This window comes from Molothrus ater, chromosome 2 (assembly GCF_012460135.2).
Source record: "Molothrus ater isolate BHLD 08-10-18 breed brown headed cowbird chromosome 2, BPBGC_Mater_1.1, whole genome shotgun sequence".
Taxonomy (NCBI): Eukaryota; Metazoa; Chordata; class Aves; order Passeriformes; family Icteridae; genus Molothrus; species Molothrus ater.
Window position 1 is genome coordinate 98,305,693 of NC_050479.2, and position 25,241 is coordinate 98,330,933.

The following is a 25,241-nucleotide window of genomic DNA, read 5'->3' on the forward strand; positions in this document are numbered from 1 at the left end:
CTCAACCTTGATCCTGTTCTCTTTCCCCTTCCACTGCCTCTGCCACCAACCAAACCCCAAATTAAAATAACTCTTCAGACTCAGTCATGAACAGGTGCCTTCAAAGGCTGTATATCCCCTAAAACACAAGAAAGCAGGAGCAGTGAAATGTTAATTCAGACAGAAACTCAACTTGCCAGCCATCTCTGAAAGCTTCTTTCATGCTTGTGACCCCTCCCAGATTTGTACCAGAGGATGTGTTTCTCAGGGTGCCTGAAAGGTCACCGGGTTTCAGTGGTGTAGGAGCAGGTGGGGAGGACACTGCACAAACCTTCCCCTTGAGAAGACTCAGTAACACCTGCATTTAGTGGGTGTGTGCTGTCTGCAAGGTCTCAAAGAGCCCAGCATATGTGTGGGTAAACTGGAGAGAGACCCTGGGGGAGAAATAATCCCTGATGCTGTTTCAAAGTATTTAGGAATGATAACTCTATAAAATAGCTGCTGAGAAAAAGGAGTTAACAGGTTTCAACAACCAATTCACACCTTTATTTAAAGAAAGCAGAAGATAAAAGACCTATCCCACAAAACTGCAGAGAAAAAAGGCTTGCTGAATTTAGTGTATTTTAAATTTGGGCCACCACTATTCCAAGCACTTGTTCTTGGAGAAATCCCAAAAAATAACTTTACATGTTATTTCATTAGCTAATCACTCATTTTCCAGCATCTGGTTTCTGTCTTAGTCAAAGTACTAGCCAACAGAGCCCTAAAAAGATACTCTTCTGAAGCCTTTTGTTTTCTATGTTGCTGGTGGAGTTTTGGGGGTGCAAGGTGTTAGTGAATAGATAGCCAAAGATCCTACTTATTAATTGCATCTAGGAAACTGTCTTGTGCAAGGCATGAATAACCAGTTGTTAAGGTGTAGTATGGCTGTGATCATATCTGATAAATGTTCTATTGTTTTTTTGTTTTAGGGTTATTGTCTTAACCTTTAAAAAAACTCAAAGCAATAAAATTAATACCTTCCTGCAAAGAAAACCCTAACAAATTACAATCAAACAAAAAGCTCACAAAACCCACAGCCAACCCTGAAATTTTCTAACTCTGTTTCAGCATGATCCCAGTGCTGTAACCATTTAGGGTGGCTTATAAAGAGAATCAGAAAACATTTTGGAGCCATGGTTACAGGAGGTAAATAACCAGTAGGTGCTTGATCTAAGACAACTTTAACACCACAAAAGCACTGACTTTTCTATTTTTTTGGTCTGAATTTAATGCAATGTTTTATTCTCTCTTTACCCTAATGAAAATTTGATCAGCATTCTTTCATAAATGGCATCTGATGTGGTATCTCTCTTCAGCTCTTTGCGGTTTCCTGTTTTTCATATACAGATGAAAGTATCTGCTGAGATCTATTAAACTTCTCATTTTGTCATTTATGACTTTCTCAATACAAGCCTGCATGTAACAAATGCATTTCTTTGCACTTAAAAATGCAGTGAATATCTTATGCAATAGAAATACAGGACTGTATCTTTAGTTATACTTAAAATTACCGCTTGTTTTAATTTAGGATAACTGCATAGTATTTGTTACACACGACAAACGTAATGCAGTTGGTTTCCCCCCATCATACTAAGTAATTTATATTTCTGCATGAGAAAATACTTAGAAAAACTAAGGCAGTTTGAACTAATATAATTTGCCGGAAATATTACTGAGTTTGTGAGGCCTGTGTCTTTTGTTGATTTAGCAGTTATTAACAAAATATTACTGTGAACGTGTGAGATCTTGTCCTGAATAATTATGCATTGATTATATTTTGGTTAATTAAAATGTTTTTAAAATATCATATAATATGATCTCAATGTGTGGCAGAACATTTTTAAGAGTTGTTAAGGCTTGACAAAATTTTGATTTTACCCTAATGACACAAGAAGAATTGCTGTTATTGAGAGTGCTAAGATAGAGCACATTAAAGTGATCAACCTCATGCCAGTTTCCAAATACACATACTTGGCTGGTAAAATAACTAACATGCATTATCTTCAACTGTGCAAATAAAAACTGAATCTGACAGAACATGGCTTTCTGTGTTAGGAAGGATAATTCTAATTTCCTGTCTATTAAAGTTAATGTAACTGTCGTGGCTTATGACAGGGCTTGGACCACTCCTAGTGGTATCTGGTTGATTGCTGTCATGTTACTTGACCACTGTTCAAGAGCTTTAGCTATAGCAAAAATCACATAATTGTAGATCTTAAATTGATGCTTATCATTCTGGGAAGGGAGGCTGTGAAGAAAGGATTTCTTTTACAAGCATAGAATAGGTCCTTTACATTATCTCTGAAAGGATGTGAGATTGTTTGCAACATTTGCTTAGTAGGGTATTTTGGTTTCTGCACTGTTCTTTTTGTGGTACTCCTAAAGAAACTTGAATATTTATCATTTGAAATAAATGACATTCAGCTGTGTTTAAAGGAAGGTAAGCCATTCTTGTATTTGCTTAGGCTGCTTTCAGAAAACTTAATGTGAAGGGGTATTTTTCCTCCATACAGAAACCAAATTAATGTTACAGTTCACTCCTTTAAAAGTTCAGTTTTGATGTCTAAATGAGGTATCAAGTCTTAAATATGTTATTTCATTGAATTTATTCTTTCTACCCATTTAACAGAACTATAGTGCCATGGAAGGTGTTCAGGCAGTGCCTTCATGAAGTTCATCAGATTAGCTCTGGTTTGGAAGCAATGGCTCTTAAATCTACTATTGACTTGACCTGCAATGACTACATTTCAATTTTTGAATTTGATATCTTCACTAGATTATTTCAGGTAAGATTTGAAAATTATAGATAATTGTGTGAATTTGAGATGCTTAGTGCCCTGAGGCAAGGAAGCAGATTTTTTTAAAAAAGCTGAAAGAACTAAAACATTGCGGTTTAGAAATAAATTGTGCATTTCTTCTAGTCCTTCAGAGGTGTTAGAGGCAGCAACACACACATCTGAAAAACTGAAAGCATCCAGCAACACCTGCTTCATTTCTGCACGCATCTAGTGTTATTACAATAGCTGTTTGCTACTTACTTATTTTTCACTATTTTTAAATACATTCCTAGAAATGTAGACCTCCTGATAATCAGAGTTTTAGTTGTGTTTTTGTTGTGCATTTGTATCTATATATATGAGGTGTTTCTGCAAACTCATAAGGACAGTTACATATTACTTTCTTTTAGGCTAAATATAGGCCTAACTCTTTTCTTTATTAACATATTTTTACTATTAATGCTTTTTTACAACAAGGAACTATATTTGGGAATAGCATTAATTGTATTACTATTTATCTGAAATAAGCTTTTAATGTATGTTATGTGTCTATTTTAACCTCATGTCTCTTCTACAGAACATACTTTAGGTATTTTAGTTAATATAGAAGACTGTACTGGTTTGCGTACATATTAGATGTACTGTTTCTGAAATTTATCACTTTGAATATTTCTTTTGTATATAGAAACCATTGAGATACACAAACATTTATTTGATAATTTATTTTCTTTACCATGTACAGTGGTAAACAAGTACAGTCTTCTATATTAACATGTTGCACTAGCAAAGGTTTAGACTGGACATTAGAAAAAGTGTCTTCACTGAAGGGATTATCAAGCATTTGGGGACATGATTTAGTGGGGGACTTGGCAATGCTGGGTTAATAGTTGGACTCGATGATTTTTAAGGTCTTTTTCCAACCTATATTATCATTATTCTTTAGCCAGATGGAGATATGTTCAAATTATCAACTTTACTTCAAACCCTGGGTTGATGTTTGTTCTGTTTTCCACATTGCCCTGTGCTAATTGTTGCTTAGATGTCCTCATTTTGCTGTTATGGGAAAGGGTGCCATTATGAAGTTAATAGTAAAATCTGGCAGGAGGGGATTAATGATTTTAGTATATAGAGTTTTGATTTTGATTATCTCTTCTCCATTCTGAGTCAAAACATTGTCACAGTTGCAAATGTTAATGGTGTCACTAGTCTCTTTTTAACTGAACCACAAATATCGGTCACTTATTTTCTTTGTGAGGCCACTGCTGGTTTGATTCATTTCTGTGCCTTGTGCTAGAAGAAGGGGATCAGCAGTATTGATACATGTGAAGAGAGATGACTGGTAAGGGTTAACTTTTAATTCAGCAAAGAAGCAGAGAGATATGTCTTGCCAAACAGATTAGGTGCAAAAGCTTCGTAACTGTTGAATTGAACTTGCACTGAACTTGGTCTGAGAACTTCTCCCAGGAGGTTACATTTTACTTCTCTAGTTTTTAAACAGCTTCTGTAACTATGTGTTCATACACCCACTGAGAGAAAATCCCAATTAAGTAATCAAAATACTGTTTTGCCAACTGTGGGTTATGTTACAGAAAAGCTGCATTTGTAATGGTGTTTATTCACAAAAGAAAGCACGACTCAGCTTTACGGAGATCCTGTGAAAGTGAAGTTGCTCCCCCTGCCTCCCCATTGTATGTATGCACAGCTTTAAATACTGAGTTCCCTGACCAGAGAGAAGCTTAGCACAGCAGAATATCTGGATGCTCTGCAGGAACTGTTACTTTAACATGTCCTTTCATGTGAAAGTACTTCCACTGAAGAGAAAGGGAGCAAATCTTGTCCCATTTAGGACTTCTGCTCTGGTACGACTCTGCTCACAAGGCAAGCTATGGATTCTTGCCTTTGAATGATTTGGGTTGGAAGAGACCCTAAAGATTATCTTGTTCCAACCCCCCTGCCATGGGTAAGGACACACTTCATCTAGACCACGTTGCTCAGAGCTCCTCTAGCTGCAATGTTGTGCATCAGCTTCCCTGGGCAACCTGTTGCAGTGCCTTCATTACACTTCGACTGAAGAATTTCTTCCAAATATCCAGTCTAAACCTATAGGCTTTCAGTTCAAAACCGTTCCTCCTCATCTTATCACTCCAAGCCTTGTAAGGTCCCTCTCCAGCTCTCCTGTAGACCCCTTTAGGTACTGGGATGCTGCTCCAGGTTTCCCCAGAGCCTTCTCTTCTCCAGGCTGAATAATCCCAACTCTCACAGCCTGTCTTTATAGGAGAGGTGCTCCATCCACCTGATCATCCTGCAGTCCCTCCTCTGGACTTGCTCCAGCAGGTCCATGTCGTTCCTGTGCTGAGGGCTGAAGAGCTGGATGAAGCTGTTTGGGGGTGGGTCTCATGAGAGTTGATGAGATGGAGAATCCTCTCCCTTGCCCTGCTGGCCGTACTGCTCTGGGTGCAGCCCAGGACACATCTGGTTTTCTGAGCTGAGTGCACCTTGCTGGGTTGTGTCCAGCCTCTCATCCAGCAGCACGCCCAAGTCCTGCTCATCAGGGCTGCTCTCAATCCATTCTCCACTCAGCCTGTACTTGTGCTTGGGATTGCTCAATCCCTATGCAGGACCTTGCACTTGGCCTTGTTGAATTTGTTGAAGGAGCTGACAGGATGCAGTGTTGAATCTAGGACTGGAATTTTTTTTTTTTCCTCCTTGCTTTTGGAGAATTTAAGGTTTCTTATGGCCTTTGTGCTGAAACCTGTCTTCTATTCCACAAGTACAACTTGATAAGGTATTAATTTTAAAATGAACAGGTATTCATCTGTGTTTAGGTAGTGGCTAGGGTTTGCCTGGGAAATGTAACACTCTTAAGCAGAACTGTTAGGATAATCTGCTCAAGCATGTCACACTAGCATTTCATCTCTGCCTGATTAGCCCTTAGAAGTTCTTTTAAAGGGAATTTGCAGCGCACATAATAACACAAGACTCTTGTCTTGTGTCACTTAACTTCACCTGCCTTGATCTTCTGAGAAATAGATTAAAAATCTGCAAACTAATCAGAGTCAGTTTATTGACTTCCCAAATGCTGGCAATGGACATTTATATATCTGTATTAATCCACTACTTTAAAAAATCATTCTTCATTTACAGTAATGGACTATTCCATATTCTTTTAAGTGATAGCATATCAGGCATGTTTCACTGAGTTTTCTGAAGCTTTTGCATTCAGGTTAGCAAATATTCAGGTGAAGTATCAGTATTTGTTTTGTTTGCTGGCTTTAATGCCATTATGGTGACTGAAGAAATCAAGAAGTAGAGGATAAAAAAAGGAATGACAGCTCAAATTAGCAGCTTTATTATGATTCATTTGTTAATGTTACTTATCATTAACTATCAAGTCGTCTCAGGCTTAATTGTGTTTTTTATTAAACCATCATGGAGTCATACTTTCCAGGTTCTAACTAAATATGATGTTAAATATTTTATGTAGCTATGAATAGAAGGTCTCCTAAATCCAGGGTCTTCAAAATCTCTGTCCAAAAAGTTGTGCTTGGTGTTCTTTGGATATATAGGACAGTCCTTTGTACCATTCAAACATAAAGCAAAAGTATGTATTTTTCAGCTGAAGCTAAAACACCTCAGGTGTTTCTGACTCACAAACTTGAGTTTTATTAGAAATACAGAACTACCTGGCTTAGTCCCTTTACTTGTTTGTCTTCTCTTTGTAGCCATGGGGCTCAATCTTAAGGAATTGGAACTTCTTAGCTGTGACACATCCTGGATATATGGCATTCCTGACGTATGATGAAGTGAAAGCAAGGCTGCAGAAATACAGCACTAAACCTGGGAGGTGAGAGGTTTCACTGTGTATTGCTTTCCAAATAAACTTGCTGTCTCAGAACCTACATAATTATGCTGGGTTCATACTTCTATTTTGCATATTTTTGCATTTATTTAACACCCACTGACGCACTGAAGAAGCAAAGCAAAAAAATATCATATTAGCACACCAAAGTCTAAATATGTAAAAATAAACAGAAAGAAATTGAAAATAAATCACTTTTTCTTTCTTCTTCTGAATCAGGTAAAACCAGCAATGCATTCTTGAAAAGCATATTTCAAAATATAATTTGATGTTCAAAATTGACATTGAATTTTTGCTTAATAGTAAAGCAAGAATCATCTTAACATCTTTCATGGTAACATTCAAGCTATAAATTTAATCTGTGCTTTTGTGTTCCTTTTGTGTTTCATATCTTTCATTTTCCTTTGCCTGTATCATTCTATGTCATAAACTCTTCACCTAGAAAAGCAATCAGTCAGATTAAAGATCATGACATGTAGAGTTTTTAAATACTTTTGATGTGGTGCTGTGCATAGTAAAAGCTCAGTGGCACTGAGCTTTTACCACTATGTCACTGTTGTCCTGGGTTTTTTCTTCACTTGGGAGAAAAAGAAAATCAATAATGGATTTAATCCTATATTACTTACCATTTATTTTGCTAGTTTTATCTTACAATTATGAAGCTTTTTCCCTAATTCTCCTTGTTGAAGCTTCTGCAGAAGCACATAGTTAAAGTGCATTGCTTTTAAACTTGTTAATGAAGTCTACCAACAGTTATACCCGCATTCCGTACTTTGTTCCTTTCAATTTTCAGCAAATAGTATACTGCATCTTAAGTTACCCTAGTAGTCAAGTTCATACATACAAAAATCTTGTGGTTCCAACAGAAAACTGCTGATTTTTAGCTTGATACTCATGGACACTACTACATAAGTCAAATAAATAGGTTGATTTTGAGAGCATTTGATACATTTAGTATTTTCTCTGTTATTGATCTTGATGCTGTGATAGAAAAATTACCCCATGTAGCTTTTATGTTCCTTGTAATAGACAGTTTTAAGGTTGCTTTCTATTGCATATCAGAAAATTACTTTCTGAGTTGCTTAGGTGAAATGCTGGAATGGGAAACAGGGGATATGAAGTGAAATTTCTTCTTTAATCTGACTGAAACGTCCTGCAAATTGCAAGATTCTGTTCAGATGAATAGTTAGTACTTCAGTGTAATGTGGGCCCTACTGAAGGTTTTAAGAGCTCTGTCAATATTCAGAGAGGCTTAGATGTCTCATATTAGTTTGGAATGAAATAAAATATTGATGTGTAATTAAGAAAAGCTGCTCTAAAATACAGAATTGAATTTGTGGTCTTTCACTGTGAGATGCTTTTCTCAGTGAGGTTTTGCATGTGAAATGGTGTCTGACATGAAAGGGAGTAGAATTTTTAGTATGAAGCTCTATACATGCCCAATCCTGTTGCTTGTAATCTTCCTTGTTTTCTGATTGTGCTCTCTGTCTACATTATGTATACTCTCACCTATCACCTGTAACACAGAGAAGTATTTAAATCTAAGTCCAATTGTGTAGTTAATATTTGATTTTTCTGAAACAGAAGTGGTATTTCTTTTGTTCACCTCCACAGGCTCACAAGAAATTACCATTTTCTAGTAGAGCAGGTTTTATCATTCATCTTTCCTGTTTCTGTTGCACTTAAAGAGGCTTTATATTTTTCCATCCACTTGTTCAGGTGATTGGCCTGCACATGCACAAAAGGTGTCTGCTGTAGTTATGGAGACTGGATCATATATATAGTCCTATGGAAGAGGTTTATGGACATGTCTGAGTGAAACTGCTCAGGGTGAATGTGCAGCTTTCACTCTGAGAACTAAAAGAGAAGCAGATAAAAAGCAGAGGTTAGGCAGCTACTCTTATTTTATTTCTGCCCATGAGAAACTGACAGTGTAGAAGAGACTTAAATTTGTAGAAGAGATTTAAAATTCTAGAAAGAACATGGTAGAATTGGGAATCTTACCTAAATGTTCAGGGACCTAATTCAGTGTCTGAACCAGAGGCCATAATTGCTATCTTCACTTCTTTTGCTGAACTCTGAATTACACTGACTTTTCATTCATCCTGTTTTTATCAAGCTACATTTTCAGACTGAGTTGCACTCGCCTAGGCCAGTGGGCCATTGGCTATGTGACTGGAGATGGGAACATACTGCAGACCATACCTCACAATAAGCCTCTGTTTCAAGCTTTGATTGATGGCAGCCGGGAAGGATTGTAAGTACCAATTCTTACAGCTCCCATGGCTATGAAATCCTCATCTGCTTGTTCCCTATATGCTTATATGGGTAGTTAAAGATGTTTAAAACCGAGAAACTGCATATGGTGGTTAGCATTCTTTCAGAGTTTAAGGACCATTTATTTAATTCATTTAAAAAACACTTGTTTCTAGTTAATTCCATTAACCAGGGTTACTGAAAGTTAACCAAAGTCGTATCTCGTAGCAAATAAATTCCTTGAGAAATTAAAATGTGACAGCTGTTGCATTGATCCCTCCTTCCCCCCACAGCCCCCCAAGAGTCCCAAATGCACTTAAGCTTATTGAACAGTTACTACTTCCAGTTACTCATGTGTCCAAATGTGGACAATGATTTGAAAGCTATGTAATTGCTTTTTTATATATTGTGCAGCCAGAACATTTTCCACATTTTAATAGTTTACTGAAAAGATTTATAATTATTAGAGAATGTAAGTTTATAGGGAGACGTAGTACATTTTTGCTAGGTTGGCTGAAGTAACAGAAAAATATTTGGTGTCAGAATCTTTTCACTGGAATACATGTTTTGGTATAGCCAATGTAAATATATATAATGTGAAAGAAAAAGGAAAGGCAATTGATCAATCCCCAAAAGAAAAAAAAAGATTGATAAATCTTTTGCAGTCTTGTAATTTCTCTCCGTCCTACACAGTCTAGTATTTTTTTTTCAGGTGTGATGATTTCATACCTGTAATAAAAACACACTTATATTGGTAGTGTTTCTCTCTGACAAAAACTAAGCAAACAAAAGCTGGAGCTGAGAATATTTTATGCTGAGTGATATTTTTGTACCTTATAACTTTTTCAGAATGTGACTTAAAAATATATGACCTTTAAAGAGCTGTTTCTGAGTTACAGGTAACATAAACCTGAATACAGAAATCTTAGGGTTGCTGTAATATCATTTAACCTATTGTCAATTTCCCACACAATTGAATTGAATGAACCCTCATTTAATCTATTGTTAATTTCCCACACAATTGAAATGCTCCCGTTGGTTCTTGCCTAATGTCCAGTGTGCATCAGAAGTTCTCAGTGTAGATTCTTGTCATAATATACAGAGATATGCACATATATATTATTGTGACATATATAATATTATATATATATATATATCATAATACAGATACACACAATGTGTTACCTTCTTTTCTGCAGCTTTACTTGAAATAGTCTAAAGAGTCCTGAGCATGATGCTCCCAGTGGGAAACCACTAGGAAGTATGAGTTCACTGTGAAACAAGGATCTGAAATAATACTCTTTTGGGCTACCCCTAGAAGGTTATCTGCTTATCAAAGCTCAGATGCATGCTAGTGGTAGCTATCCAAGTGATGTCAAAATCTTTCCTCTGCTTTTATAAATACACTTGAGCATGTGTCAAAATGAATATGTAGCAGTTCAGTTGCACTCAAAAGATAAAATAGATGGCTGAGGAAAGATTATTTATTTTAGTTAATGTCTACTGTAACTTATTCTGCCCCCTTGAAATTTTGTAAGTATGATTTAGCCAATAAAGCTAAAGAAATGTGCATATTTATAACAGTCTTCTTGTGATGCAGCTATCTGTTCCCTGATGGACGAAGTTATAATCCTGATTTGACAGGATTATGTGAGCCCACACCACATGATCACATAAAAGTCACACAGGTATGTTGACAGAGTTTTGAGTTACTTTGTAATCGTCACTTCCCTTAGTATCTCATCTAGCAGTAATAATAAGCTTTTATTAAAGTGTGAGTAATAAGTTCATAAGAGAGAAAATATGCTGTTGATAGAAGGGCTTTGGGGAGGAAAAGGATAATAATCCTTTAAACTGTAGAGTGGATGGTGATGCAGATGGCATGTCTTGGAATGTTTTCTTTATTGTGAGCCTTTTCCAAGTGAGAAGTGTTTCAAACAGCTACTAAAGGTTTTTCTGATATTTATGTAACAGATTTATGTAGCTCGTTTTTTCTGCGCTAATAACAAAGGGGAATACAGAAACAAAATCAGGATCAAATAGTAGTTTCGAAGCCTGAATAGGAATGGTATAGTTGGTTGGCAAGTCCAGGAGGAAAAGTTCATACATCACAAAAATACCTCTTCCAGGGTATCCAGTTTTCTCCTTTCTTCTTTGTCTATGGTGCAAATTGAAAGAGAGATCAGGGAAAACAGCAGAAGTAAGTAAATGCCTAAACAGAGTCACTTTGCAGAGAATTGCAGAGAAAATTAGAATATATAGTTGTGTTTATAGTCTTGTTAAGTGATGATGTGATTAATTCTGCAAATATTTGATAGTCAAGTAATAGGAAATAACCACCCCAAGACAAATACTTGATTAAAAATGGTGCTGAAATTAACACTAGAAGGTTAAAGAATACTGTGTAGAACATTTTTCCTGATGAAAACATCTGGAAGACTTGAGGATATGTTCAAAGAAAGACTTGATACAAGTACTGCTGTTCCAGATGGTCTTCTGTTTCTTCAAATCAAACTGGATGACCTGCTGAATCTTCTGTATTTCTGGGTGCTCTATGTGCATTCCACTCCAGAAGTATTTTAGAAAATAAATATTCTTTACTATCTATGATATTATCAGAAATATCAGTACAAATATATCTGTTTTGTAAGTAAGAGAATTCCTAAAAACAGTTACCTGAAGACAATCTGAATACTTCCACTTCTCTGACATCCATCTTTTCCCTCCAGTCTTAAGATAATAATGAAAGAGTAATGGAGATTTATCAGGTATTTGTGTAGTGCAGATAATGCTTCAGCCCATATCTTCACTTTTTCTCAAAGAAATAAGAAGCAGCACATAGTCAATGAATACCTTGTTCTTCACAAGCCAATCATGTTTTATTTTTTATATCAATCTACTGAATGAATCAAGTTATTTCTGCACATGTATTTATGAGGACATTATTAGCTAATTCTGATGATAATTCCAAAGAGTCTGAATTATGTGAGTCTGCCTTAAATAATATATAACTGAAGAGGTTTAAAGTTGTCAATATACCTCCCTGAATGATGAAGAGATGGTATGAAAGTGGCTGCAGGGCTAGATTGCTGCAGATGGATTCCTTGCTAGAGCTCCACCATAGGCATCTTTAGTACACTGACTACAGCTGCAGATACAAGCTCTATCTTTTGTTTTCTCTTTTTCTTAGCCTCATGTCCCCTCACTTCACTTAGCAGTAGCTGCTTATTTTTCCATGATCTGGATGGTACTTACTTTAGGCTTTCAAAATTTGGTTTTTCAAGGTTAAAAAAGCTTATTTCAATCCAAATGCATTTAACTGTCAGTTACCCAACAATAACTATTTCTAGAAAACTGTTCTGGACTTGAGCTTTGTCTATTATTTATTTCTTCTAATGGTGGTGTTCTACCTACCTGTCAGTCTTGTAAGTATGCAAAGTACTGAATAATCTGTGCATGCCTGTTGCCAAGTTATCCTGCAGGGTGTTCTTGCCATACTTCCTTTACAAGGATTGTGTACTTTAATATACTGCTATACAACATCCTTGCTGTAGGTAAAAAAGCCCTCTTGCTTGTCCATTTCCAATCCAATAATCTTCATACTCCTAAATTCATACCTAGAAATTAAAATCCCAGTTTTGTTCCCTTTCTTCACTTAATGTTTCACTTAATATGTTCATTTCCTTCCTTTGGTTCCATTTGCAACCAAAGAAAAGTAGGATTTGTGCCTTGCATAGCAGGCACATATAACAAGTCTGTACGAAATCTAATAGGCACAGATATTTTTAACACATTTTGGTATGTATTGTAGTATATCACAGTTTGGAAGAAGCAAAAATGTAAGCTGTTTCAGTAACCTTAGTGTGGCTTTTAGACAGATCAGTAGCAAGAGCTTCCTTGATTAATAAGTAAAGCAGATTTAAAACAGGGCATTTGGAGAAGTATATTCTTTGTGAACAAATCATTGGAAAGAAATAATTGTTTGACTTTCTTTTGTTACAGGAGCAGTATGAATTGTACTGTGAAATGGGTTCCACTTTTCAACTGTGTAAAATCTGTGCAGAGAATGACAAGGACGTGAAGATAGAGCCTTGTGGACACCTTATGTGCACTTCTTGTCTTACAGCCTGGCAGGTACTGTCATACTTTAGTTGGTGGGGAGGGGATGGATTTCTGTTACCTTTGTGTTTACAATGTGGGTATATGTTTACTTTTCCAGGTGCAAGGATGTATATATATAAAATTATAAATGTCCTCATTTTTCAAACCAGAACTCTGTGAAAAATAAAGCTCCAGGAGTCTTTGCAGTCTGGACTCATAGTCTTGCCAAGGCCATTTGCTGACTGCTGCTGAGTGGAAACTATTTCCTGAGTCCAGCACCTACTCAGACAGTAGAAGCTGGGTATTTGGTGCCAATTCAGTCTGGGAATGGATAACTGACTAGACAGCATTTTATAAGGAGTAGGGATGTCTTTGATGAGAGAAGGATCCACTCAGTAGTGGAGGTCATGAATTGACCTGTGGAAAATTAAGCTTTTAGGATGCCTGTGTTTCATATTAATAGCATGCAAAGCACTGGAACACCTAGATAACTTTAGATGGTTGTTGGACTAAGAGATTGAATGGAGGGGAAACTCCCTTCTCTCAAAGTCATTTATAGAACATCCAAAAAAAAACTCTGAGATTTCCTGGTGACCCAGATTGGTGTGTTTTGTCCATCTTGTTCATGGATTCACCAGTTTTTGGGAAAAGGGAGAATGGGCACCCTTAGTTCAGGGTAGTTGACCTAAAAAGCGAAGTCTAAAGCTGAGGTCATTCCTCTTTACAATGTGCATCATCCCTGCCCCTTCTTTTGTATCTATATTTTATGGGAGAAGTAAGGTTCATCCACTTCTCAGAGAGGACTTTGTTCCACTCTTAATAATCAGTCTTTGCTTACAAATGTAGTGAGAAGAGTAAAAAGAATCCTTGAGTCTAGTCCATTTTGGACCGGTTTTTAAATTAGTTCATCCTCCATCAATGTGTTTTCACTCTTACATTTGTGGCATGTCTTCAAGTACTATAATTTTCCTTTTCTAATTAGGACATTTTCTACCTAATTAAGAAAGCCTCAGTGGTGAACCAACACAATATATCAGAAGTATAATTTGAGTTTTTCTTCCATTAGCAATAAAGGTTTCTTGAAAATGAAGTACTCTCAGTTTCCAATTTTGTGTTCTTTGTGAAATTTGAGTTTGATGTTCCAAACACAAATCTTTCAAATTGGCCATAGGTCAGAAATTCGTAGGAAATTCCATTTGAGGCATAACCACAAAAGGATATTTATTTCACTACTAAGCAGCTGCTGAGCTGGAACAATGTTTCTCATTTCAGGAGTACCCTTTCTCTATTCTTTCAAGTTTCATTCTGAATGACAGACTTAGAGGTCTGACCACATAAATCATTGACTTAAAAAACTCTGAAAAATTCTGAGGTGTGTAGTTTTGTTGGTTTTGTTTGCTTGTTCATTTGTTTTTTGGCTGAGCTGACAGGGCTAAGCAGAAGGACTGAAATCTTTGTGCTTCTGATTGTTGGGTGGTGTGGTAGGAGCAGTCTTAGGCCAGTGATGTGCTCCGATTCTGGAGACTTGAGAAGCTGAGGTCCCCAGTACTTGGCTATGGAACAGGAATTCAGGAAGAAAATCACAAAGCATTTTAGGCTCAGAAGACTGACATGTTTGAATGCACCAGGTTTCATCAGAACATAGCTACCAGCTGTAATTGGTCAGGTACATTTCAGACTTCATTACAAATTTAACTTTTGTATAATTAGTGAGGCAATGAAGAGGTATTACACTGTAACAGCATCAGCTGTTGTGAGCTTCTGGTGGGTTGTTTAATTGGCAGCATAATGGCTCGTTAAGCATGCCTCAGGAGATGCAATACAGATGTTTTCACTGAGCAGAAAAAAACTGAGTAAGCAGCATCTGATCTGCATAGAATACTAAGGATGATTGAGCTGTTCACCTTTATGGGGCTCAGTCTCTCAAATAAGACTTGGTTTACTTGTTTCCTTTTTGTATTACACAACAGGAGTAAAATGTCATTTTATACTACAGAAATCTATTGTCTGAAAAGTATATGTTTTCTAAAAGCATATGGGCATATAGGCTGTATTGTAAGGTTAATAATGTTCTAAATAACCTTTCTGAGGGCATGGACAGGTGTGTGTATTAATATAGACATCTCATGTATATAGTCATACTGCTGAATATGAGTCTGATGATGTGTTTGGTTACTAAGGCTTTTCCGAAGAAAGGATGGAAACTGCTCGTGCAGAACACAGGTACAAGGAAGCCTTGAAAACTAAAAGCTCTGTGCCTCATTGATAAGGGTTTTTTTTAAGAAAATGAAGCTCTAAGGAGTTGTATAGAGTGAGGGAGGACTTTTGTTCACTTGACCGTGTCTACTTCAGTAGGACTATATGAAGATGTTTTTTGAGGTACTGAAGTTGACTAGTTAGTGTACTTATGGTGCTGAAAGTAGAGTAGATGTGTCTTTCCATACAAAATGAGAATCCAGTACTAATCCTGCAAGTGACGTCAGGAGACAATAATTTATGCTTATATGACCTTGTGATACAGCTCATCCAAAAACTGTAAAATCATCTGTCAGTTTAGTAAGACTGGCAACTGTCAAGATAAAAATAATGCTAGAAAAAATGTTGTTTTTGCATCTGAGAAATCAAAGACCAGTGCTTGCTTTGTTATATTTCAGTATCAGTAGGTTTTTTAGAATTAATTTTGGTGTTCATATCTCTTTAGCTGTCTGTGTACCTGACTGCAAATACTACACCATGTGATTTCTGATTTCACTTTGAATTATCTTGAACTTTCAAAGCTTCATGGTTCTTCTGGGTGTGGGTTTGTTTTTGGTTTTGTTTGCTGGTGGGTTTTGTTTTTTGGTTTTTTTTTTATAATTCAAATCTATGTTGTGCTTCTTGATGGAAATATTTCTATAAGTCCTTGAAAGACCTCTCTAGTTTTTGTTCATTAGTAGTCTGAATCTCAAGGCTTTTTTTTTGTTATGAGAAAAAATACAGTTCTGAAATAAGTTAAAGGGATTGAATATGGCTGCTTGAAAATTATTGAACACATACCACTTTAAAATTAAAATTCAAGTAGTTCTTTTTTTCTGGTAATATGTGAAAATAATTTCATGTTTTATATAATTTATTGAAAATGTAGTTAAGTCCTGATTTTTTATGTAAATGTGAAGAAAACTGTTTGTAGCTTTAGGTGCTCTGAATACAGGCAATGCTGCAGCTGTGATGGACTGAATATGTTTTTTCCAAGAAGAGCTGCATGCCATAAAGCTTGCCTGCATTTTCTAATATCAAATGAAAAAGACATACTTTATGGTTAATATAAAAGGTATATCATAAAAAGCATTATCTCTGTCTACACACCTCACCTTCTTTCTCTTGAAGAAATAGCAAAATGTATGCCTGAAAGAAAATATGTTACTTCCTGACCTGTAATATTAAGACTGATTTAGTGCTTTGTAGAGATAATAGCTACATTTTGATTAGTCATTTTTAAGTGAAGCTTAGTCTATTGAAGAGAGAAAGCTTTAAATGTGCAGTCATTTTAAGATTTACTATCGTTAAATAATTGTTAATCTGTTTCCTGTTTACTCCAGTCCTTCTTTACAAGCTTTTAAAGACTGGTTGAGGATGTTACTGTGTACAAGTCCTACTTTTAAAATTATTGCTGGTTTTATTTCTTTTTTTTTTTTAATTTATCTACGTTTTTGTCTTATTGTAGGAATCAGATGGCCAAGGCTGCCCTTTCTGCCGCTGTGAAATCAAAGGGACTGAGCCAATCATTGTGGATCCTTTTGATCCCAGGGATGAGAATTCCAGGTGCTGCAGCATTATGGATAGCTTTAGTATGCCTATGTTGGACTTGGATGATGATGATGATAGAGAGGAGTCTCTAATGATGAATCGTTTGGCTTCAGTCCGAAAGGTAACTTCTCAAACTCTGCACAACAGCTAAACCCAGACGTTTGTAAACAAAGCTGCCTGTAACTTTAAACAGGGAGAGGTTGCACTTCATGCTTTAGCTCACAGCATCTCATTGAACAGTTGTTGGGTTGAAAAAACAAAATGTGTCAATACGAATGCATTAAAACTGAAGTTGAATTGGAGAGAGAAAATATTCCAGATTCTCAGCTGATGTGAACTAAGATCGTTTATAATGGGCAAAGCGTGAGTTTGCACCAGCTGAAACTCTCATCCAAACTATGCTGTATGGACAATTCCCTGAGCTTTTATTTGTAAAGAACAAAAAATTTCCTATATGCATTTGTTTTCTGCACATGTGTGTACACATGCATAGAATGTTTTAGGATTAAAGTTGAGTTTCTAAACAATTTTCAATATTATTACTTTATAAAAGTGAACTCGACATCTAATTCATACTGCACACAAGTAGCTTTTAGTTAAGTTTCATGTGAGTTGTCTATGATTTTTTTTTCTGTAATTTTTAGTATTAGGTACTCTTACTGGGAAAAGTATTTTTGAGATTATCCATAGTGACTGTGTGTTTTGGAATGTTTTTTGTCCTGAAAGGGCTCTGTGTTAAATTCTGAGGTCTTTGTTGCAGGAGATTTTATTACAGATAAATAAGCACTATCATTGACAGAAGTTTATTTTATGGTGATAGTTTTTACTACTCTATTTTAGCCTGGAATAGATATTGTCAGAGGCTATGCAACACTGATTTTGATAGAGCATTTACTAGATTTTTCCTTATACTAAGGTCATCTAGATTGAATTGTTGTCTTGGAATTAATTTTGTAACATTTTACTTTTCCATTTCCTTATCATTGTATTTGTTAAAAAAAAAAAAGTGTTCTTTACCCTCATATCTGAGAATATCTGTCAGTTAATATACATGCTTCTGATATCCTTCCTAACCTCTTAAGGCTTATGAATCATTCTTGTGTTGTGTATGTAATACAACATGCTCTACCCTTGGGAACAGTTTATCCTTCCTGCCTGGACTTAAATTGCAGTCTGCAGCATGACCTCTGTGAGATAGCCTTGAATTGATGGGCTTTTATAACGCTATCACTTCCATGATAAGGCAAAAACGCATTATGCCTTTATCAAAAGAAGGAACAATAGGTTTACTATAAGACATCTTCTTTTAGGTATCCACCAAGTGCTTGAGTGCTTTTGGGCCTTGCTATTTTTCTTCATTGAATTCATTGTTCAATGAAAGAAATCTTCACTGTGCCACCCTCTTGAAGTCTATTTGAAATTGTTGAATTATTGTGTCATTTGGTGATTTTTAGCTGCTGTTTTCTTAAAATTGTTACCATTGATTTTGCAGTGATGGTCTTAACCATACCACCTGTGTGTAATATGGCATTGTTTATATATACTTTTTGTTAGCAATGTCTTCATTAGACTTGCCTATTTCTTTAACCATTATTTATTTTTCCTGCTAATCAGTGTAACTTTAGAACCTGCTTAAAGAAATTATATTTTTCTCAGTGACATTATGTGGAACTTTACTCTTTGTGAAATTTTCTTTTGTTTGTCACCAACGCTGTTCATATGAACAGGATGCTGCATAATGATGGTATTGTAGTAACGAAGTTTTTTAAATTATGGAAATTAGGTGGCAAAGATAATACTTTAGCTCTTGCAGCCAACCTGCTGGCACTGTTGTAGCTTTGTAGTCTCAGTGAACAAATTTTTCAATTCTTACTTTATTGCATGGACTGTGGTAAGATTTCTCAACATAAATCTGTTAATCCTTGAAAATCAAATGGGCTATATTTGTGTCAAATCACCTGGCTGACCATTCTAAGAAAAATCTGGCTAGTAGTGAGCTGGGCTGTGAAACTGATTAGAAGAGAAGAGTTTCAGGGACATGAAGCTCTGATGAAAGTGACTGTTGGGCTTCACAAAGCATTGTGGAAATACTCAATCAGATACCAGAAAAATACCATTTCTGCAGTTTATCACTCCTACCCCTGAACTGTACTCCAAAACTCCTAAGAGGTGTCTGAAGTCTCTGAAAGATCTCAGACTTGAAACTGCTTTAAGAAAAAAAAAATAATCATGAAGCTCCTTAAAGGAATTCCTTAAAGGAAGTAGTAAGTGGATACACATTAAGAAAAATGAATAGTTCTTGCTAGGTGTTGTGTATGAGTCAGCAGTAGCAGCAGATCAACTCCAACAGAGGCTTTGGAGAAATCTACTGCAGTTAGGCTGTTTATCTGCCTCATCAATCAGCTTGTTTTTTTTATTTCCAAATTGTCTTCAGATATTTCTTAATGAAAGAAAGAGGAGGAGTGGTGCCAAAAGCCTCTGTTAATTGTTTCCTCACCGAGAAATTTCAGCCCCGTGGTATCAGATTAGCTAATGCAGTTATTGTCCAAAATGTTCCTCTTCTCAGCTTTTGTTCTAGTAAAGCACAACATTATGAAATGCACATTAATAAAAATGGAGATTACAGGCTCAGGTAAATATTGAAAGTAGCTTTTTTTATTTTTAATTTTTAAAGAGGGCATTTGAGTGTCTAGTAGAGCATGTTAGTATAATGTTTAATGTTTAATTGTCCTAATAAATGAAGAGTTCTCTGTCACTTTTATTAGTACAAGGCATAATTTGATTTCTTTTAAAAACAAAGAAAGAAAATAAGGAAAATGGATAGTGCAGGAGTTCTTGCTAAGAGCAAATAATTTTGAATTCATAAGTGTTTAAGGTAATTTTTCATCCAAATAATATCCCATGAAAACACAGAGGAGGGCTCTACCAGTATAGGAGACTATGAGGTTTTCAGTACCTTAAAGTGAATTAACATTGTTTATAAACACTTCAGTCTAAAAGTAGATGAAGTTACCCCATCTGGGGTGTTACTGTCTTCTCTGAAAAGAATTTCCTAGATATCTGAATGTGCAAAGCCCTGATTGTTTGACTGATTCACACAGTACTTTAAAATAATGATAGGAAATTGTCAAGGCTGAAAGACAGTTTGCCATGACTAGGCTTCTTCCAGCAGGTGACTTAGGTCAAATTTGGTAAATCATGACAAAAGACCTTGGCTCTCTATATATGGGAAGAGGCTGTTTTCACTCATTTCCATATTATTAAGTCGACTTTTTTCTGGTAATGGAAGAAGGCATGTATTACATAGTAATAAAGTTTTTAATTTCATTGTATAAGATATAAAAATATGTAAAATAAGACTTGAAATACGTATCCATATATTCCTTCAGCAGTACCTGGACTGGTATATACATATCACTTCCTACGTAATGGTCCACCTGTTTGGTGGAATTTGGTAAGATCATGTCACTCAACAGGAGTGACTTACTTAACTGATTACTTACTAGTATTTGCAGGGTATAAATTCTGGGAGGCAGTGTGCCTCCCCTAATTACGGATTCCCTTGGCAGTGTGCTGCTGACTCTCAGAGACCTCACTGCCTCTCCCTCCTTCACATGCATTTTCTTGGGCCAACAAAGATGAAGGGAATAAATCTGTTGATTTAAAAACATGTTTACAGTCATCAGTGTTAAGTGATGTAAATTTATATCCTCATTTAAGGTTTTAAGCTAAGATAATACAGCTCTTCCTAGGTCACGGCTTATCTTAACAAGAAATAACAAATATGTGAGTTACTCTCACCTGATTATAAATAAAGAAACTTCAGAGAACTACTTCTCTGATGTAGGTCTGCTGGGATCCTCTTAGATGTCTCATGCAGTTTGAGTTTGCTCCAAAGACATTAACAGGCAGGGTAGTATTCCTCAATGAATCAATCGTTAGGATTTATGTTGAGAATGCTTTTCATATTCACCTATCTGGCATAAAGGTATTTGAAAACTCTTGATTGAATAGCTTGGCTGTTAATATCTCCATCAGAAAAAAAATTGACTGTAAATTATAATCAGTGTTGGAAGCAGGCTTTTTCTTGAATTCACAACTGCTAGGGGCAAACTGATACCAGTGTATCCCAGTACCAAATACGTCTGATGGAAAAACACAAGTGTGGTCCCTTCTGCAGTACAACTGCAAAGTAAGTCACAGCTGCTTTTCCCTTGGCAGCAGTCACGCCAACCAGATGAAGTCCGTGTTGTTACAAAGGAGTCTGTGTTCTTCTCCTTAATTACATCTTTATTGCACAGGTCTCTGTGTGGTGCAGCAGAGCCCCTCTGTACACTGAAGGTCTGTCTTCTGTCACTGCCAGTTCATTTGAGCTAGTTTGTGTCTTAATCACTTGCTTGTTTTAGCTTTTTGTCACTGCTCTCTCTCATTGCAGATTTTTTCCCAGCATATAGATAACATACAAAAACCTCCAGTAGGTGACAAACAGGAATTTTAGGAGAGTAGAGTGCCAAAAAGAGTAGATATTAGTGTGTCTGTTAATGCTTTGGTATCCACGTGAGATGCAGCCATCTTGTTGGCCTAGCTGTCACTCATCAAATGATGCAGCTGGACAGGTTGGATGGGGGTTGACTGAAAAATATGGGATTTTAATATTGGGAATATGATGGAAATCTGATACTGAATGCCAAGGAAAACCTGTTTGCTGATGTGGAATACTTGGTTTTGTTTTATTTTTAGTATCGGTGGATCCAACAAAGAATTATTTGTCCCAGCAAAGCTTTTGCTCTTACTTCAGCATCAAGTGGTGATACAGATTAAGCTTCATTGTAGGGGGAAAAAAGCTGCTTTTGCTTGCAGTTATTTAACTTTTTTTTTAATTGTGCCTGATAAGTTACTCTTTAACTTGTTGGCCGTAATCAATTCCCTTTTTGAAATCTGTGGGGGTCACAGCATGTTCTGTTGGCATTGTGGCTGTACTATAGTGTAGTAGTCCGGGGGACCAAAAAATAACTTAGCTATTTTGAAATAAGACAAAAGGCATGGATATAAGCCTAAATTCAAGTCCTCTCACACACTTACTACTTCGAAAATTTTCCATGTAGTTTTGTTAGTTGTGGTTTACTGTCTGTGGAATGTCATAGAGATAGCCAAATACCAAGCTAATATATGGAACTAGAAGTTTATCACATGAATTAAATTGCTTGCTTCATTGGGTTTAAAAGCATGTCAGGGTTTAAGTATCTTGAACTTTTAAATTAATGAGTTTTAAATGTGAATATTCTATGATTTTTGTCTCTGCAAAAGCTAGACTGTTGTTGCAGCAGGAGAAAAGAAGTCTGACATGGATGGAACCAGTGAGCACACTGAGAGAAGAGGGCATCATTTAGCTGAGTGATTTTTTTAGAGCAGAACTGTGTAAGAGAAGTTTGCCAGATAGAAACAGGGATGTTCTTAAAATGATATCACAACAGTGCTGTTCACTTAGCTGGGATTTGTACAATTCCAGGCAGTCTCCCATTTGAGACTCTCAGGTTGCTCTCTCAGGAAATTGTGTTAATTAGTTTGATGATGCGACAATTAGAACATCCTAAATTCTGAACAAATGTTTCCTGTCCAATAATTGGTTTTTAGTATTTCCTATATTTCTTGCTCTTCGTTTCCTACTCCTATCACATATATGATTGCTGTTCTGGAACAATTCCCTGCTGGCTGAAATGCATTATGTTGTGCAATACCATAAAATGCTGAGACTTAACTATATCACTTTCATTTATTTTAAATAATTGAATCTTTTTGGAGGCGTGACCTGCTTATTTGGTTCTATTTCAGATAATTTGGGAAGCAAATTCATTTTGTGTCTGCTGAAGTCAATCCTTTGAGTATATTGTATTGCATAGTTCTTGGCTTTCAGGAATGCTTTATGGAGTTGTAACTAAACTTTGAAAACTAATGCTATAAAATGATACAATGTTTATTATGCTGTTTAACTGATAGATGCCTCTGATAAGGAAAATGAATTGACATTCAGTTTATAGTAATTCTATAATTACAGTTGCTCAGGCATGCTTACAAGATACATATCTTGCTTAGTTATTCAACATTCCCTAATGTTGAGAGGCTAAATGCTTTGGTAATTTATGTGCTTATCTTTATGGTCTTCCAGTCAAGGACAGGGTCATTCACCAGTTAAAGGAAACAAAGAAAATTTAAAGACTATTCAAAGCATTTAATATGAATATTGAGACCACCTCTTCATTGAAGGGAGAAACTGAGAAACTTCTGGTAGCCATGAAGACCACAAATCTTAAACTGCTCTGTCTCTTGAATTTGAATGTTTAGTTGTGACATTGAGCTTGCACATGTCAATGAAGTGGGGAAGACTCTAAATAGCAACAAAAAAAATCATCCTGATGATGGAGTTGCACATCACCCTTCTAGCTTTCAACATCTTCTCACTCCCCTCCTGCTTTTTTGTGCACTGTTGACAGTAATACTGTGGTGGCTTCTATTTTCGAAGGAAATGTGGTAGCAATCCCTGTTGTATAGAATGGGATATTAAACTAAGCTGTAGTACAGAGCATTGATAAGGATCCATGCTCTAGATCCTTTTCCTCACTCTGCTTTTGAATTCATGAAGTTTCCAGTTTCTTAACATAATGATTGTGTGCAAAGAAAGGTAGTGTTGCTTATTTGTTTTCTTGTTAAAGAACTTTCTACTCTCCTCCCAGTTACCACTGTGGGATGTTTAGCATTCATGAGAAAAAGCTCATGAAGAGAGGGGGAAGTTTATCCAAGGGGTTTAGGCCAAAGATGGGTGGTTTTTTTTGCCTCTGTAGGCAAGCTGTGATATGAGAACAGTGGGATGCCTCAGTGTAGTAGTGGCCCAAAGCTGATCATTGGTGGGAATGTCCTCCAGCTACTTGTGTCCACTCTTGGGGAAAGCACAGAACAGCACAGACATTCAGGTTTATTACAGTGCACTGATACTCATACAGTGAGTTCATAGAAATAACTTGAACAAACACCTGAGCTGTGTTTGTTAGAACTGAGCCAGATGAGGGGTAGGGACGAGTTGCAAAATTGGGTGGAGTCCTATATTGAGAGTTGAAATCAAGTTCTGAGAATTTGAAAGGACAGCTCAAGGAAGAAAGAAATCATAATTTGTCCCTGGAGAGGGAAGTTAAATGTTTGTGTTGTTAGTTCAGTATTTGCTTAAATGATTAAATTGTTCTAAAATTAATTTTATAATCCCTTCATTTTTTTGTTGATTTTGCTTCTTTCCTTAATATCTTGCTGGTGACTTTGATTGGCAAATTTTAAGAAGACACACATTCTGTTTTGTATGGAAGTATGATTTGAAAATGGGCAGTAGGCAGTAACAGGCAATATCATGGATGTCCAGCTTTTCAAAGTAATTTGTAGAACTTTAGATTGAGTACTCTCTATTGATAAAAAAGTCAACAAGGGTAGCAGTGCTATGATAGAATTTATGATTTTTTTTCCCTTGTGATCGTTAGGTTTTTATACAAATTACTGGAATATATATTCTTTTATTTTCCTCACAAGTTAACACGGGTCTTAATTTTGAGACAGAATGACTTGTAGACTTCTTTTTCAGTAACTATAACATGAGCTCTACTGTCCAGATGTCCATTATGAAAAATGACTATTATAATTGACTCTTAGTAAGTATCTGATAAGTATCAAGTGTTTTAGTTGGGGAATGGAAGTTGTATACTTGATCATCAGGTAAAAGATAATTTTATTTTTTTCTCTCCGGAAGTGCAATGACAGGCAGAATTCACCAGTGACTTCCCCAGGATCTTCCCCTCTTGCACAAAGAAGAAAACCACTTCCAGACCCCCTGCAAATCCCTCATCTTAGTCTTCCTCCTGTCCCTCCCCGTCTGGATCTGATTCAGAAGGGAGTGGCACGGTCACCGTGTGCCAGCCCAACCGGGTCACCAAAAGTAAGTGTTACTGAGCCATTATTTCTGGATATAAGAATTCCGAGAAATTGCATTTGCTTTTTTTTTCCAAGGTGAGCTTCTTGGTTTTTTTGTAAAGTGGACTGTTTCAAACCTTTCCATGGATATTGCTTTTTCAGGATTTTGCTCTGCCCAAAAGAACTTTAATTCCTTCTAGTTTAAACAAATTTTAGATTACACCCATATTAATGAAGTCCCTTCTTTTTCCATAGTACCTTATGTAGTTAAATATTTCTGGCTGCGTGTATTGGTCAAAAATGACTTCAATTTGTCTGATGATTATATTTTACTTGGTTATGGTCAGAATTTGAAAGATGTTGCAGTAATGGATCAGTTCTGTAACAAACTCTGATTAATGAAAATAAATAGAAGCTAAAGTTTCCTGAGAATAGATTTAAAGGTCATTATCTCATTAAAATTATACGTTTTCCTTTCATGATGATTTATGTTC

General features: G+C 36.2%; 1 protein-coding gene across 2 annotated transcripts in view; it reads left to right on the forward strand.

Moving 5' to 3' along the window:
- The window catches only part of CBLB (Cbl proto-oncogene B), a 129,035-nt gene that overhangs the window by 76,922 nt on the left and 26,872 nt on the right, over positions 1-25,241 (forward strand). For both annotated transcript variants that reach the window (XM_036389484.2, XM_036389493.1), the window contains exons 5-11: positions 2,651-2,807; positions 6,521-6,642; positions 8,777-8,914; positions 10,514-10,601; positions 12,916-13,047; positions 16,718-16,921; positions 24,587-24,772. In XM_036389484.2, coding sequence (XP_036245377.1) covers positions 2,651-2,807; positions 6,521-6,642; positions 8,777-8,914; positions 10,514-10,601; positions 12,916-13,047; positions 16,718-16,921; positions 24,587-24,772 — 1,027 coding nt within the window. The remainder of the gene's footprint in view (positions 1-2,650; positions 2,808-6,520; positions 6,643-8,776; positions 8,915-10,513; positions 10,602-12,915; positions 13,048-16,717; positions 16,922-24,586; positions 24,773-25,241) is intronic.